General features: G+C 35.5%; 1 protein-coding gene across 9 annotated transcripts in view; it reads left to right on the top strand.

The window, feature by feature from the left end:
* NRXN1 (neurexin 1) overlaps positions 1-18,812 on the top strand; it is a 1,134,059-nt gene that overhangs the window by 531,764 nt on the left and 583,483 nt on the right. For all 9 annotated transcript variants that reach the window (XM_077749163.1, XM_077749167.1, XM_077749165.1 and 6 more), the window contains one exon: positions 16,877-16,999. In XM_077749163.1, coding sequence (XP_077605289.1) covers positions 16,877-16,999 — 123 coding nt within the window. The remainder of the gene's footprint in view (positions 1-16,876; positions 17,000-18,812) is intronic.

Here is an 18,812-nt window from a genome sequence, read left to right as displayed (position 1 = left end):
CCTTTTTTTTTTTTTTTTTTTTTTTTTTAGATAGCCATCCTCCCTCCCTTCTGGAAAGAATGACTTTGTTTGCTGTATTTATAGGTCTAATTCTGCTTTTTGTTTATTTATTTGTGTGTGTGTATGTGAGTGTGTGTGTGTATTTCACATATAAGTGAGATCATATGCTATTTGTCTTTCTCTGTCTGACTTATTTCATTTAGCCTAATACCCTCTGTAGGTCCATCCATGTTGTCACAAATGACTGATCTCATCCTGTGTGTGTTTGTGTGTGTGTGTGTGTGTGTGTGTGTGTGTGTGTGTATTGGAGTATTATGTGTATGTGTAATACACACAGGCACACACACACACACACACACACACACACACACACACATACACACCTACCACATTACCTGTGTCCATTCATCTATGGATGGACACTTGGGTTGCGNTGTGTGTGTATGTGAGTGTGTGTGTGTATTTCACATATAAGTGAGATCATATGCTATTTGTCTTTCTCTGTCTGACTTATTTCATTTAGCCTAATACCCTCTGTAGGTCCATCCATGTTGTCACAAATGACTGATCTCATCCTGTGTGTGTTTGTGTGTGTGTGTGTGTGTGTGTGTGTGTGTGTGTATTGGAGTATTATGTGTATGTGTAATACACACAGGCACACACACACACACACACACACACACACACACACACATACACACCTACCACATTACCTGTGTCCATTCATCTATGGATGGACACTTGGGTTGCGTCAATATCTTGGTTATTGTAAATGATGCTGCCTTGAACATGGGGGTGCATGTATCTTTTCACATTAGTGTTTTCTTTAGGTAAATACCCAGTAATGGAATTATTGGATCATATGGTATTTCTATTTTTAGTTATTTGAGGAACCACCATACTGTTTTCCATAACAGCTATACAAATTTACATTCCCACCCACAGTACACAAGTGTTCATTTCTCTCCATATCTTCACCAGCACTTGTTGTTTCTTGTATTTTTTATTTTAGCTAAAAATAAAAAAATGCTTTTGAATGCTTCTATGAATTTGTTTGGCATTGGTCACTATTCTTATCTGTTCATAAAAAAAATAATCACTGAAAACCATTACTGGTCGATACTTTAGAACAATAATATTGTTTCTACAATATTTTATGTTTATTCATATAATACCTCTGAATCCCTTAATTTTTAAGTCGTTAAGAAATAGGCATATATTCAGGTTACATTAGTTAATGAAGGTTTATTATAAGAACACACTAAGAGCAGATATAGACGGGAAATAATTTCAGTCACATTACAGGTTTTATGGAGATTAGAATGGGATTCAAGAACTAGAAGATTGTTCAACACACATGGTGGCTCCAATGGCCCAGATATTTTGTCATCCTTTCATCTGCTGTCACTTAAACCTCCCTTCTCAGTGTTGTGCCATTATGGTGACTTCATTATCCTCTGTCTTTTCTTCTGATGCTTTAGCTATTCCTGTTCTCTATACTGACTCGTGTCAGCTTGGTTGTAGCTTCTATTCTTCCATGTCTTCTGCTTTTTCATTATATTTCCTCTCCTCCTTCATGGCTTCTGTTCTCTGTGCATGTTCTTCAGCTATTTGCTGCCCCTTTACCAACCGTGGTCCGTATGTAGGTTATGTATTCGAATTCCCTTAGAAAGAGAATCTAGTGGATTCACAACTTATTCTTAGACTATTGAGCAGAACTTTCAAATAATGTCACTTCATAAGCTGCTGACCAGATTTAGCTTTGGAGCCAGCTACCCACTGATAAGCCAGTCAACTGTGTTCAGAGCAGGGACCCACATAATACTCTCCTCAAAGGAATACAAGAACAGCAGATTTTCCACACAAGCATCTTTTCTCTAGGGTATCTGATTTAAAATATTTTTACTGTAACCATAAAATGACCATTAGGATAACAATTTCTTCAACATATAATTGGCTAACATGTAGCATATAAGTCAGATGGGAAAGGCTCTTTCAGTTGGGGGTGGGCATAATGAATGGGGCCATCAAAGAATTTGAAAATTGAAATGTTCAGTATGCTCAGAGCTCTTATCCACTTCTTTCACTTATTACCAATGGGAGCAAAGAGCAAAATTGATAAGAAGTGCTTTATGAAAACAGTTTTCCCAAAGGTAAAGTAAAAAATCCTAATGGTATTTAATTTACCATTATTTCTTATTGCACTCAATATTCGATTGTTTGTTTGTTGTTATTGGTTCTCTGAATGCAACTCTCATGTAGTAAGTGAGAATTCTTCATTCTCCCATCACCCTTCCCAGTACATCTGTAAAATTAGACTGAAAATATTTTGTGCATAGTACTACGGAAATAAATTTCAAAGTCAGTTGACTTTTTTCTATAGATGATTATGATGATTAAAATTGCTTTGGAAATGTAGAACTTAGGGTAAGAATTATCAGTTCTCTTTTTTTTTTAATTTGCGTGCAAAGAATATAGGCAGCCTGTGAATATACGCACTCATTAAATTGTCAGATACATAGAAAATATCAACCCATTTTGGAAATCAAGAAATTTCCAGTATAAATAAATGTGTACTACTAGAAAATCAAAAGAATCTCGAAATGTTTTACATTTCAGTAAGTACAAATGAAATAGTTAATGCATGTGAAAATTAAAACCCAAATATTATAGAACTATAATATACTATAATGGCATGACTTAAAGTTGGTATTACTGATTTTTCATGCATTATGAAGGTGTCCAGTAAAAGAAAATTTAAAAAAATGATTTAATAAGTTAAGCAAATCCCTTTGATATACATATATATTCACCTAATAGTGTTAAAATAGATCAAAATGGAAGTAGAACATTATATTGATTACAATAATATTAAAAAGTAATAAAAAATAGAAATAATAGCCACATGCAATTCTGAAAGTGACAATATAGGTGGTGAGATTCTTGAACTATCTTCATACTACATTTATAAATTAAATTATTTTATCTGAAGATTCAGTCCAATAAATCAAGATGGAAGCTTTACACTGTCAAACATAGTATTTGGGTAGCCGGTCAATTCTTTAAACTGTTCAATTAAGTAAAATTAGTTCAAACAGTTAGCAGTAAAGAAATAATTGATATCTCCTATTGTTTTTGAGTTATCAGTTGCAAAATTGACAACCACTGTAAGAAAATGACTTTTCTGCAATATTTCTGGGAAGATATCCCTCAAAATGTTTCTAGTTCCTGCTATATAGATTGTGGGTAATTTTTAATCTCTTATTTTTGTTCATTATCCGTATATTCTAACTTTGCTACAGTGTTTTTTTTTTCTACTCTACCCATTTAAAATATGCAATGAAAGGTAAATAAAATTAATGGCTTTGTTAAGATATAACAGAAACCAATTCCACCATTATTTAGGACAATCCAGGTTTATACTACAACATATGTTTCTATTATGGTTTGTATATTTTAAATGTATTGGGAGACTAATTTCCCAAAAATTTTGACTTACAAAATAATCAAAATGTGTCTCTTTTTAAGCAATACTCGGCTCCTAATCATAAATAATATTCATATTTGGAAGCTAGAAGAAACATAAAATATAAAAGAAACCACTTCAACCCTCAGAGAAATATTTTATTCATATTTTAAATGCCCTTATAACACATAATAGTTTGCATGTTACATACTTAATATATAACACACTGTGTAATATGTGTTTCTTTAAAAATATACATATAGGATAATGGTCATTTGCAACCTATTGTTTTATTTTAGCAAAAAATTGGAAACATTATACCCAGAATATGACTATGAGATGTAGTATTTCAAAACCTAATCTGTTGCTCAGCTTATATGTTGTGCGAAAGTAATATAAAGTAGGTCCAGTTCATTGAGAAGATTGAAAATGATAGAGAAGAAACATACTGGTATAAAAGTAAGTTATATTGTGATTCATCAGTGATTTCAGAGCAGTCAAATTAAAACTGATTGGAAGCATCTGTGAGCAAGATCTTGTGAAACAAACCATATTGGGATAACCTTGATTTAAAAGATACTTATAGATGCATTGCTATAAATTATCTTTGACTGTAACCCACTAAGCAAAAGAAAAAAAAAAACCACTAAGTAACATAATCTCATCATAGGAAGACTGATGGGAACAAGCACACAGACCTAACATTACTTCTAGCAGTTGATTGACTAAGTCCAAGGAACCTGCAAATACTGTTTCCTCAGATAAGCAAGTTAATGTGGCATAGGATTTAATTGCTAATAAGTGTTTTTATAGTTGGACAAGCACCTCTTAAGAATACTTTAGGATAGGAAAGCAGGCCATTCATTTTAGAAGATTCTGACCCAAAGACACCTTCAAATACAGGAGCAATCTCAATATTTTCCCCGTTACTACAATAATGGTTATATACAATCATAGCACTCAATGACTAAATCGTAGCAATCAATGACTAAAATGTTAGCCTGATAAATAAGCTAATGACGATAAAAGAAAATAATTAAGTTAGCACTATCTGTTATTGCATTATTAAAATTCAAAGTAAAGAAGGGTTTAGTAAATAATCATATCATTACTTGGGAAAATGTATTATTATTCCAGTTTAAATGATGGATGAGTAAGTTGTCATGTGTTACTTGTCCATTGCCTTTTTTGATGCAGTCACTGAGGAAAGAAAAAAGATCAAAACAAATGAGCTACCACAGTTCAACAGTTCTAAAGACAAAATATTTCACATCACATTTCTTAGAATGTTTTATTAAAAAATAATTCATAATGTTGAGACAAATACTGAAAGATAGATTTTCAAGCATGATAATGGCTTCTCAAGGAAAAGAAAGGAAGGGGATAAATACATTAACAAAGGCAGGAACTGAGACTTATTTTTCTAATATACTTTTTATTTTGTGGAGAAAGTTTGTTCAAGAATACCCAAAGAATACTGAAGGGGAGCTTAATTTTATAAGTGCAATCTTGTATTTAAAGATATTCCAGTGAACTTACATTAACAAGATACAGAAAATGAAATACAGGTAAAGTCATTTTTCCTTATATTCTGCAAAAACATGCCTTCTTCTTGGCCTTCTTATAAGAAGAAACTCTATAACTATTATAATAGCATATTCTGATGAGGAATGATATATTTAGTTAAATAATCTTTGTTTCTTTTTACTCTAGACCCATGACTTTTTAGTGAAATGTCAAATATTTATAAATTTCCAAATGCTTGATATATGTATACTGTTTCATTTTTTTTTTCATTCAGATAGCTTCAAATTTTGTTAAGTATTGCATAAGACATATTAAATCAGTATCAATATAAATCAATATAATCCTTTTCATGTTATACTAACTGTGAATACATTTTCCATTTATAATGCTTACTTAAAATCACATTAACTATTTAGTACTTACTTACACCTGCAAGCTATCCTATTATGTGATAAGCATTTCTTGGAAATGACCTTTTTTCCTTAAAATAAAGTCACAGTCCAAATGTTTTCTTTCAGTATATTAGGTATATTTTACTATGTTTCTTCCTAAACTTGCCAGTTGAGCTAGATTAGATTTAAAGTGAACTATTTTGAAACATTCTTTGAACAATGTATTTATATAATATGTGTTCATTTTTACTGTGTTGTAATTATATTCTTATAAGGTAATTTATATTTCTTCAAATGTATGTTTTTTCATATTGAAACTTATTTACATCTGAGATATTTATCCTGGTCTGTCATAAATGGGTACAATCAATGTCAAAGCTATAGAGGCTAACTGTTTCTTAGTAGATTATTTAATCCCTGTTGATTTTTGCTTAGAGTTATGGTATTAAGCTAGATATGGAGCAGAAGGGGAGACAGCTGTATATTCTCAAGTTTATTTTGTAGATAATAGAACGGCATTGGTGTGAGTTAGGAAAATGGCAGACAGGCCTCTGTAGGGTATTTCCAGCAGCTCTTCAAGGTCTGATCTTTTGGCAGACAAGACTCATGTTTTCTTATAATGACTCACTAATTCTTGAATCCGTCAACTCCTGAACCAACTATTTTCTTTGCATTTGGAAGTTACTGACTGCTAGCTTTAGGTGATTTTGCCCTCCCAGGCTCTACACAGTATTAAATTTGTTTTCAAAGGAACTGATCAAAAAAGCTGTACAAATAGCCAGATAACTGGTTTACCCAGGTTCTCCAACTGTATGGCTTACCAGATTCCATGCTGCCAAAAATGACAACAAAGGATGAAGCTTTCTGTTTCCTAACACTTCGAGTGAATGTAAACATTAAAGGTTAATGGAGTTGTTTTTCTTTAACTCTTTGGCTTAATTCAATATCAAGAGATATTTCATCTATTACACACACACACACATATACAATCCAACAAACTCTAAACAAGTACACCCATTCAATAAGCATTTAGTGAATGCCTATTACATTCAAAGCACTAAGACATAGATATAGGATATTCTCTTTGAGATTTTAAACACACTGAAGGGAAATTAATAATAATAGTGATATAATAGTGATGATAATATTATTATTACTATAACTGAAGACTTATGATGTATCAGTCTTTGCTTTAAATTATTCAAATTCATTAAATCTATTTGTGTAGTCAAGTATCTCTGTTACTAGCTTATTTTACAGATGTAAAGACGGAGACCCAGTGAACTTTAATAGATTACACAAGTTCACACATTTAGTAACTTATGGAACAAGGATAAAAACCTAACCTGGAAGTCCAGAACATTTGCACTAGACTAAGATATACACATTCTAGCACCTTTAAAAACGCAAGGACTGGGGCGCCTGGGTGGCTCAGTTGATTAAGCATCCGACTTCGGCTCAGGTCATGATCTCACAGTCTGTGGGTTTGAGCCCCTCATCGGACATGCTGACAGCTCAGAGCCTGGAGCCTGCATCGGATTCTGTCTCTCCCTCTCTATCATCTACTGCTTGTATTCTGTCTGTCTACCAAAAATAAATAAACATTTAAAAAATTTTAAATAAAAACACAAGGACAGGGGCACCTGGATGCCTCAGTCAGTTAAGTGTCTAACTCTTGGTTTTGGCTCAGGTCAAGATCTCACAATTCATGAGATCTCTTTCTCTCTCTCTCTCTCAAAATAAATAAGTAAACTTTAAGAAACCCACAAGGACAGGGGCGCGTGGGTGGCTCAGTCGGTTAAGCATCCGACTTCAGCTCAGGTCATGGTCTCACGGTTAGTGGGTTCAAGCCCTGCGTCGGGCTCTATGCTGACAGCTAGCTCAGAGCCTGGAGGCTGTTCTGGATTCTGTGTCTCCCTCTCTCTCTGACCCTCCCCTGCTCATGTTATTTCTCTCTCAGAAATAAATAAAACATTAAAATATTTTTTTTAAACCCACAAAGACAAATTTAAATAATAATCTAACCAAAACAGATACATTGTAATTAATTAGCATGTGACTATTTTTTTTTTTCACCACAGAAATAGTTTACAAAGTGTCTTTCTTCTGTTGTTCATTTTCATTTTAGAAAAATCAGCATCTTGAAGCTCCAAGGTCTGGCTTTACACTATTTAGCCAAAGTGCTTTTTAATTAGGGAGAGGTGTTTCTAATACTTACAATATAAGGAAATGTGTCTATCCTTAGGACTCTATAAACATCATCTTGCTTGTACAGAAAAGGCAAGTAGCTCTTCATGAAGACATTCTAAAGAGTTGTCAATGGGGCGCCTGGGTGGCTTAGTCGGTTAAGCGTCCGACTTTCGCTTAGGTCATGATCTCGCGGTTCGTGGGTTCGAGCCCCGCGTCGGGCTCTGTGCTGACTGCCAGCTCAGAGCCTGGAGCCTGTTTCAGCCTGTGACTCCCTCTCTCTCTGACCCTCCCCTGCTCACGCTGTCTCTCTCTCTCTCCTAAAAATAAATAAAACATTAAAAAAAAAAAATTAAAAAAAAAAAATAAAAAAAAAAGAGTTGTCAAGGATGTATGCTTAAATAAATTGAGGAGATGTTGAAGAGAGAGAGAGAAGAGGGAGGAGTTACATGACTTAGCAGGTAGCTCAGCCTCATGGTTGTTAGGATAAGTATTAGCCTGTCACCAAGTCCAAGTCCTGATTGGCACCAAGCCCAGCAGGTAGGACAGCTCTGACATAACTCCTCTGATACTCCAGAGGCCTTGCCATTAAGTGCCAATGGATGAAGAATGTGACCCAACAGTACCTCTTAAGGGAATAAATGCTTCCAGCCTTGTCTGCATATTTCCAAATGTAGAGCTAAAAGAAGTTTAAAATAAATAAGCACAAAACTTAATTCTTCTCTTCAGGGTTGTCTTCAGCAACATAGAATTTGCATAGTCACCCATGGCGCTATGCTTTGAAGGACCTGTGCTTAAATTCACGGTCAGCTGTAACTGTCCAAAAATTCTTCATTTTGAACAAGAGCCCCACATTTTCAATTTGCACCAGACTTGCAAATTATTTTATCGGTCCTTCTCCAAGTAATGTTAATAAATAGCAGAAGAAGAATTTGGAAGTGCAATTTACCTGTGTCTAATATTAATTTATAATTAAACTCCCTAGCTGATTCACATGAGAAATAGATACAAAAGAATTTTGCTCCCAGCTCAGTATCTAGGCAGGGAGAAAGATAAAATAAAATTTTTAATGAAGAGTTACTCCTCTCTCCTTCTCCCCCTTTTCCTCTTCTTCCTCATCCTCCTCCTCATCTTCCTCTTCCTTTTCTTCTTCTTCTTCTACTTCTTCTTCTTTAAGCAGAGGTTAGATTATTTTTTAAAGTAATTATTTTAAAACCAGGAACCAAACGCAAAACCAAACAGCAGGCTGAAGGTGTCATAATTACCACCTGAGAAGCACACCCTCTTGTCATTTACAGGTGGAAGGGCTGCTGCCAGGAGCCATGACTCTGGCACCAAGCAGCACGGTGCTAGCCCGTGTCTCCTGCTTTTCTCTCTTCCCATTGTTGTCATGATGACAAGGCTTGTTTCCATCTTCCCACCAGGTCTGCCTCGCACCAGAAGTCACTGTCCTCAAAGTCAACTGCCAAATGAAACTCGTTACTCTCCAGAAATGTGGATATATGTAGACACCTAATTTTATACACACACACATACAGAGATATCATGCATTTTAATAAAGGCTGCTGTTCTAAATTTGTAGAGCCAGGAAAAGTAACTAAATTTTAGAATTAGGTGGCCTTGGGATGCCTAGCTGGCTCAATAGGTAGAGCATGTGACTCTTGATCTTGACATTTGTGAGTTTGAACCCCCATGCTGGGCATAGAGTGTACTTAAAACAACAACAACAACAAAAAGGCTTTGGTTGATGCCATTTAAAGGCTAAGTTGCCTTCAGTTTTTGTTATGCTGTTGTTTTACTGATAAGAAAACTCAGACCAGGAACAGTAAGAAGGACTCAGTTATCATTATTTATGTTATGCTAGATTTAATGGCAAAATTGAATCTAAAATTCAGGTCCCCTGACTCCTAAGTTCTTGAATGTATTTCCATTATTTATTTCTTTAATACTCAATGTAAAAGTCTACGAGATAAGGCACTTAAGTTGTATATTTATTTATGTGTATTTTATGCATAAATACAGCATAAACTCCAGCACACAGAGGACTGCCTCTTCTAATACATGTTTTTACTGAAACAAAGCCACACCCCTTTGTTTACATATCGTCTATGGCTGCTTTGAACATACAATGGCAGTGTTGAGTAATTGCAATGACAGCCACATCCTGCAAAGCCAAATATATTTACTACCTGGCCAGTTTTGACATCTGATTGATTAAAATGCAAGCATCCTGAGAATCTAACCAACTTAGACATACATATGCTGAGATCAGTGTTTTGCAAAAAGTAATTTTTAAACTAAAATAATAGGCTATGAATGCCACTTAATCCAGAATGAAAAAGAGCAATTAAATAGGATAGACCATAGACTCAATACGGACCATTCAGTTTTAAAATTTCTTAATTCTAAAATTCTGTGGTGCTGTAACTCCTAATTCAATTACTGAGTGCTATAGGCAGTTTAATGATCTGAAGAATAATTGAAAACTCATGTATAAATATAGAACCAATTTATATATATATGTATATATGTATATACACACATATACACACATATATACATATATACACATATGTATATATGTGTGTATATACATATATATATGTAAAGCAATACTAGATTTTTTTTAACAACAGAACTTTGAAAACTTTGGTATCCACTTTCACATGATGCCCTTCTTCAGCTGTAGTTGAAAGAACACAACCTGTTCTCAGTAAAATGGAGGTAGCAGATCTATCATTTCCAGTAGGCAAACAAAGTGGATTTCTACCTGCCTATCTTCTCTGCAGATTGCTAGGTTATGGCTTTGCAGAAGCACCCATGGAAATCCCCTTGCTCAATAAATGGCTTAATTGAGTGAGATTAACTACTCAAATAAAAGATAAGATAAAATAGAAATTGCTTACATTTGATGTTTAAGTCAACAAAAAGGAAATCTAGAGCCAACTGGTTTGACCTCTACTAAGAAATAGGGTAGTTGGTACAGATGTTCCACTTACGTAGTTAACATCTTTAAAACATACAAATAGAGATAATGGCTTAAAGGGAATGTAGAATCTCAGCTTTGTGGCCCACACGTCTAGGTGTTTTAAAAATCAAAGTATAATAGGTATGGGCTTGCTTTTCTCCAGCCACATCCATCTTTTAGCTCCTGAGACAGTTGTCATTTTAGTGTAATAAACATCTTGGATCGCATTGCTTCACAAATTTCTTAGCTTGGTTGATTCTTCTCTATTGCTCTTAACTCTTCCCCCCCCCATCAAAAACTAGTATAAGTAGTTCACAAAACACAAGACTTCCTTCCAAAAAGGATCTAAAGTTAGTATTATGTGTATTTTGTTATATATATTTTGGTTAAAAATATTCATCACAAATATGAAAATAAATTTAAAATCCACTTGCAAATAAACCTGATATTGGTCAATAAAGTTTCATTTAATCCTGTTGGAGATAGATACATAGATAGATAGATAGATAGATAGATAGATAGATAGACAGACAGACAGATGAGAGAGAGAGAGAGGGCTATCTAGATAGACTAACCTACCATGGAACTATCTGTAAAATTAAAGAGTTGGATTAATTATCTATACATCTCTTAGAAGTTATCCCTTTCTTCATTAAATAAATTCACTTATTGATTTATGTCCCAGTACTTTCAAATAGAATTGAAAATGATAAATATTTTTAAAATAATTCATTGTGGAGAAAAGCCAATATGAAGAAAGAAAGGAAGAAAGAAAGAAAGGAAAGAAGGAAGGAAAGAAGGAAGGAAAAGAAAGCAAGCACTTAAGGGAAGAAAATAATCTAGTTGATCAAATTAAGTGCAAATCCTAAATCTTGACTTCCTTATGGCTGGAAATAAGGAAAGGCAATCTATTCTATAACTCACATGATCTACAAGGAAATGACCTCCAAAATCTTCAGAAGACAGTCTATAAATTTGTATTTTACAATTAAAGGTGTGTTAATAACTCATGAAAGAGTTATAACTCATAATAATGCACATAAATTAACAACGGTACCTTTGAATAGCTCTGGACCTTAATATACATAATAAATAATGTTCTGGAAGTATAGGGCTTTTTTAAATTCATCAGTGACTTATGAATCTTTTCTTTTTAATCAAATCTGATTTTAAAAGCAAAGGGTTACTTGTAAATGATTTTTTAAAGCCTTTCTTGAGTTTTCTGGTTAACAAATTATCCTTTCTCTAAAAGGGAGAAATGAGCCAGCTACTTTCACCACGTGTTCTGGGTGCTGCCTTGGGACTAAGTTAGCCTGCTTCTTTTTTTTTTTTTGGCTTATTTATTTGAGGAGAGAGAGAGCACAAGTGGGAGAGGGGCCGAGAGGAGAGACAGAATCCCAAGCAGGCTCCATGCCATCAACGCAGAGCCCTATGTGGGGCTCCAACTCACAAACTGTGAGATTATGACCTGTGCCATCCAGGAGGCCCTAGACTGCTTTTTAAATAGCAGGGCAACTCCCACTTTACATCATTCTTATATTCTTTGTGTAAAACTACAGGTGGCAAAAGAACAATTCCATTGGTTTAAAAATAATAAAACGGCCCCAGCTTAGCTCCTGGATTTTCACATTGCACAACTATTTTTGTTCTGAGTAAGGCAAGCTTAGAGGGAGACTGGGTCAGAGTCTCCAACACTGCCCATTCCTGATCTACTTTTTTTTTTAACTGAAGAGAGAATAATTTACCACAGTTAAAAGAGTTTCTTTAAGATCACTATTTTATAAAATCACCTTCTGCTCTGTCATTTTGTTTCCTAAGTGAACTTGTCCATAAAGCAAGAGCATATCCTGGTACATGGAATAGTGTATTGACTGCTCCTGAGTGACCATTTACTGATTATTCGGTGCTAAGTATTGAGCAGTACCAAGCTGACAAGCACAGTTCTCCTTAAAATGTGACTGCTGAATCATGGAGTCAGCTCTTGGTATCCTTTAAGAAGTTTAGTCTAGTTCAGCATAATATAATGGGAGAATGATTTGAAGAAAGTTCATAGACTGCCAGTCTGGGGACGTGAAGTCTTCATATAAACAGTGGAACATCCTCTAATTGCCTCCGATCTCAAGTAGTTTGTAGATGGCTCTGTGAGCTTCTCTACCTCCCATGTCCCTTCTTATTCTAAAATTCTTTAACAGAGCTTTATCTTATAAACACGACCTTTGATTCGGTCTGGTTAGATATTGGCTGTTGTCGTTCAACCACATTACACCTTTTATTATCTGCAGATCACTTTGAGGCCTATGGAAAGGACACTAGAAGGGGCTTGGAAAATCTCAAGATCTCAGTCCTAATTCCAGCCCTTACTGCCTCTGAGACTTCTAATCATACACTCAACCTTTTTAAGTCTTCTTTCTTAACTAAATCATGGGGGGTGGGGGGGTCTCTATGGCTTAAATAATAGACTACAGTAAGAACCAAGTGTAAAAATAGAAATAAATTTTAACTCTCTATAAAACATAAGAAATGATTAAAATAGAAACAGTGCTGTGGACTTTCTTTAAAATCTTTAAATTATTGCTTACTAAGTCTGCTTGGAGTTCTATAACAAAATGCCATGGACTGTGTCACTTAAACAGCAAACATTTATTTCATACAGTTCTAGACTCTCAGAAGTCCAAGATCACTGTATTGACAGGTTTGGTACTTGGTGAGAGATCTCTACCTGGCTTGCAGATGGCCAGCCTTCTTTCTGCGTCCTTGCATGATGGAGAGAAAGAACTCTAACGTCTCTTCTTATAAGAGTACCAGTCCTATCATAGGGCTCTACCATCATTACCTCATCTAAGCCTAATTACCTTGCAAAGGCTCCAACTCCTAATACTATCACATTAGGGGTTAGGGCTTCAACATATGAATATTCAGTCCATAATAAATTCATGCTGGGAGAAAGATGTTACTTCCAATGTTTTGGTATCTCCCAAAAGAAGAGGAAATCACAAAAGGAATTTAGATCATTTATGGCTTTAGTGATTACAATGTTGCCATTAGAATTTTGACAGGAGGGCAAATGACTCTCAAACTCAAAATTACAATTTCTTTACCAATTTCATATGTGGGTTTTTTTTTTACATGTAATTATATTTAAAAGACAGAGAAACAGCACAAGTAGAGGAGGGGCAGAGAGAGAGGGAGATACAGAATCTGAAGCAGGCTCCAGTCTATGAGCTGTCAGCACAGAGCTAGATGTGGGGCTCAAATTCACAAACTGTGAGATCATGACCTGAGCTGAAGTGGGAAGCTAAACCAACTGAGCCACCAGGTGCGCGTTTCCATATGTTTTAAATGTGAGAATGCGAGATCTCTAAGGCATTATGGAGATCATCAATACTCTCCTCCCTTTTATAAATAAGGTTGCTGAGACCACCAGAAGCTAAATGTTCTAGCAAGTTGCTGATTATGGGTGGATTCAGTCCCAAAATGATGGTCCTCCCTCTGTATCATTCCTGTAGTACCTTTTAGAGTTGTGGTGTTCTGTTTAGAGATTTCCTTTCACCATAACTTACGTAGAGGATGTGTAAGATCTCCTAACATGTAATCATTCTGTAAAGCAACCTGGAAGTCATGGCAGAGCAGCTTTCTCATCTCCATCTATTCATTTAGATGTAGGGAAACTGAGAAGTTTCTCGCCAAAGGTCATATAACTTGGAAACAGGCTAATGCAGGAGAAAACATGCAGACTTTGGGTCACTGAGACCTAGGATGGAACACTTTTCCACCACATTATAGCCGTGTGACCTTGGGGCAAAAAGTTTTAGCTTTCTAGGCCTTCATCTCCACATCTACAAAAGGATAACAATGTAAAGATGAAATGAATTAATAGATAAAATGCCTGGAACATAGTAAGCATTTACCAGCCCCCAAATACTTTTCTTAGTAGCAAATCAAGGACTAACAACCATAATTCTTAACTCCTTGCCAGTGCACTATCTATTACACTTCAAGTTGCATAGATAACATTGGTTTGAACTGAGAATATTAAGTGCATTTTTTAAAACCTTGTCTTCCAAAATCAATCTCTTCACATTTTTAATAATGCAAGAAAGGAGCTTGAAGTTGGCCCACAGAGATTTTTATGAACCAAAGGGTTATTTTTAATTGGATTTTGTGCCTGTTGTTATGGAAATAGTTGTTTCATAGATTAAGCATTATGACTTGTGAGCAAGACAAGCCCAGAATGGGGTATAATGATGATATCACCCTTAAGCTTCTTTTTCTTGACAAAACACTTTTAAAAATAAGAGAATGGGAGTGAAGCTGCTTCAAAAGGACACATTTCTATGGGAAAAAAGTCTTCCCTATAAAAATAGCTTTAACATGATATATTCTCTTTTCAAAGATCAAAACTAAGAATGACCCTTGCTGCCAGTAGGATACTAAGATTCTGCAGAGTTATTAAGCGCTTCTTTCTTCACTGTTGAAACTAGAAAGAGTTCCTTTGATCGTGGAACTTGCTTTCAACATTTGGCCTCAAAGCTTTTTTTTTTTGTTTTTTTTTTTTTTTCCTGTTGCTGAACTAACAGGCTTCCTCTAGTTATTTAGTGATCAATCTCTCAAAACTATTCTGTCCTGACTAGTTTTTATTCATGTATCTGGACTGGATGTGTAATTTAACTTTTCTAATGAAACAAAAAGAGATTCTTTGTAATCTTCATGGTAGTTTCCTTTAAAGAGATGAAGTAGTCCATCCTGCAAAATTTAGTTTATCTCTCTGTTTCATTTTAAGCCCCAGAGAATACCCAACCCGGGAAGGAAGAACTTGCATCACTAACTTCCTAACAGATAAATCGGGGCTTGATGGATAGCCAGCAATGCCAAAAGCAAACAATGATTTCTTGTTGGATGGACCACTGAAGTTCTTCTATTTGGTTCTCTTATTATTTCTCTCTCCCATTTTTTTCTCCCCTTTCTCCTTCCCCTTGACTTTTTATGCCCTTCTATGATCCTTGGACATTGAATCGTTTTGCTGGTAGAATTCGGTTGAAGAAATTGTGAACCCAATCCTGATCCTGAATGAGCTCATGAAACTCAGAGGTGTCACTTTTTTTCATTACTTTAGCTTACCAACAAATTTCAGTACTTGCAAAACAAACAGAGGAAAAAGCCATCAGCAAATAATGTGCCTTTAAAAACTTTTTATAATATTTTCTTAGTGAATCATACTATTAGATTAGTAGAAATACTTTATTTTAATTTTTAAAAATCCAGTTATATTAAAGGTTTGTGTGGAATTTTTCCCTTTTTTTGTTCCTAAGTGGAAAAAGGATGTTTGTCTAAGTTTGCCATTTTAGTGATTTAGTTCCATAAAACAACTTTCTGAAAAAGTATGTCTGTTGGAAGCCTCTGTAAAGCAATTTGCATAGATTTACATAGATTCACTAGCAGTTACTCTCCTAGGTGGTTAATTTTCTTGCCCTTTTTCTTTTGGTCCTCAGCTGGGAATCCTTGCTCTCTAGTGCTGTTTAATCTCATTTAATTTTCCTTCCCACTCAACACTTGGATCTTCACTGACTGTAACTTCTTTTTTTTCCCTTCATTTCCTAAGATCACTACTTCTATCTAAACCCACTTTCTGTGCCTTCACTAAACTTAGTTTTTAGACACAACATTCCATACATTTAAGAACTTGGTGAACGTTAGAGATACATGATGTAAGAGTGAAGAGCAGCCGTCACACAATACAGTGCCTAGAGCAGTCTCCTCACCAGATTCTAATCAGCCAATTGCCCGAGCCTGAAGATGCTTAGCTAGTTACTTAAAGTCAGCTCTCTTCCCCAAGTCAGAGGTTACAAGACTGCTATTTACTTCATTACCAAAAAAGCATTAACTATAAAGATCAGAAAATTCCTTAGGAAAAACAGCAACAACAACAACAAAAAAAGCGTGTGTAAATTTGGGAGGCTTCCTGATGCTATATTGACTGTGCCTATTTATGACAACAAGGTTCATTCACTTGTCTTTGATCAATGCATAATGTTAAAGATTCTTCTTAAAGTGTCACACTTGAATGTCTGTTAACTTGTCATTTTCCTTGCTTGCTCTGATTCTAATGGGTTTGAGAATTGATCCAGCCAGTCTCTTCTCTCCTCTCTCCCTCTCTCTCTCTCTCTCTCACACACACACACACACACACACACCTTATTCTCTCATTTCCTTCTCTCTTGTCTCACCTCCCCCTCCCGTGCTCTTCCCCTTACTTTGTCTCTTTCTCTCAGTCTCTGTGAGGTTCATTTGCTTGACTGATTCTGAGTGTCCATAATGACTGTTTGGCATATTCTACAGGCAAAGGTCCCGAGACCCTTTTTGCCGGCTATAACCTCAATGATAATGAATGGCACACAGTGCGTGTGGTCCGTCGAGGAAAAAGTTTAAAGTTAACCGTGGACGACCAACAGGCCATGACAGGTAAATCCCCCTGTTCTTGTTGCTTTTTCTTTTGCTGAAACTTTTGACTATCCCGTTTCTTACAGGTGACTATAAAACCAACTACACAACTTGAATCTGATACACACATTTCATTTTTTTATTCCAATTTTTCTAACAATGATTCCATTTAATAAGCAGCAGGTTAAATGTTTTTTCTCTCAAATTAGCAATATTCTCATGTCACTTTTTTCCTATTTAATAATTCAAGAAGACATTATATATTTCAGTGTTGTGGGTGATAAATATCTTAGGGCCTCATAAAATATTGAAGTCATTGTTTACATGCCGATTTCTGTTTAATTTCTTTGTTATGTATTTTGGTGATGAACAGCAGCAAGTTCTACTTTTTTACTGTCTGGGTAAATTGATAGATATGCTGGCATTCTGTCAGCTGAACCACTTTTTCATTATAAGCTATAATAGATCATTTCTGGCCATTTACCTCAGTTGGTTAAACTCTCATATTAAGGATGTCAAGTTCAATCCCTGATATGTAGGTTCCTAACTGAGGTGAGCCATAGAAAAGTCCACCCCAGAGACATAGGGAAACCGAATGAAAGAGGAATCGGTGCTGTGCCTTTATTCTGAAAATAACTGAAAATAACTCCAAGCACATGACCCACCGGGATAGTAACTGCTTTTCCTTTTCAGAGAACATCTCTAAAATTATTAATTATTTTAGTACAAGGCGCGAGATAGTTCTTGTACAGCAGAGAAGTGTGTCCTACATTCAGTCCTGAGGGGTTCCTATGATCAGAGATCAGTTGATTCTATCAATGTGAAGATAGCATGTGTGGGATTTTAACTTTTGAAAGAATCATTTCTGAGTTCAAACAAAGCAAACCGCCAACTGATGGATCTTTTTACTATCAATTCAGTAGTGCTTTATGGCTCTCCAAAACTTTTTTTCTCTATGTAGGTGCAACTTTATTTCAGAATCACATGAACAGCTTTAAAAGGACCAATTCATGGCCTGACAACACAGAGTTTAGGAAGAATACAGTAATTTTTTTCCTTTGGTTTTATTTTGCTGTTACTTTGTTTTTGGTTTGGGATTTTTTTTCTTATTTGAAATATCTTGAGGGGGACTCTCACGAAGCTAGTTTATGCATTAGCCATTGGCAAGCATTACTATGTTATATCATTTTATTCTCTGAGAAAGAAAATCAACCAGGGACAAGTTAGCCTAAGTCTTTATTCAAAATTGTGAGACATGAGAAGATTCTAAAGGAACTGTGTGAACCTGGTGAAGGAAGGCAGAATTTCTGCAGGGCTTTGACAAAAGCATCAACTCAGGTTCAGCTAGTTTTGATCAAGGATGGGTCTTAGAGGAATGAATTGTTTTTGTTGCATTCATTGTCTGGATGATTTGGGTTTTATTAAAAGGAGTAGAAATGAAGATTTTGTTATGACATCATATGCAAGAGGTCGTGAATAAATAGCTGCTGGGGATAAGGATATGTGAAAACCACAGGGGAACATTCTTTAGTCCCTAAGTACGTCTCAAATCCCACACAACCCAGTGAGGCAGATAGGGCGTATGCATTCCTATTTTAAAGATGAGGAAATTGGGGTGCGTGGGTGGCTCAGTCGGTTAAGTGACTAAATGCATCCTTGGATCATGATTTTGTGGTTCGTGGGTTTGAACCCCACGCTGGGCTCTGCGCTGACAGCTGAGAGCCTGGAGGCTGCTTCAGATTCTATGTTTCCCTCTCTCCCTGCCCTTCCCCTACTCACACTCTGTCTCACTCTCTCAAAAATAAACATGAATAAAATTAATAAAAAAAATAAA

Source organism: Crocuta crocuta, unplaced genomic scaffold (assembly GCF_008692635.1).
Source record: "Crocuta crocuta isolate KB4526 unplaced genomic scaffold, BGI_CrCroc_1.0 scaffold118, whole genome shotgun sequence".
In the NCBI taxonomy this organism is placed as follows: domain Eukaryota; kingdom Metazoa; phylum Chordata; class Mammalia; order Carnivora; family Hyaenidae; genus Crocuta; species Crocuta crocuta.
Note: the sequence above shows the minus strand (reverse complement) of the source record. Positions and strands in the feature narration are given on the sequence as shown.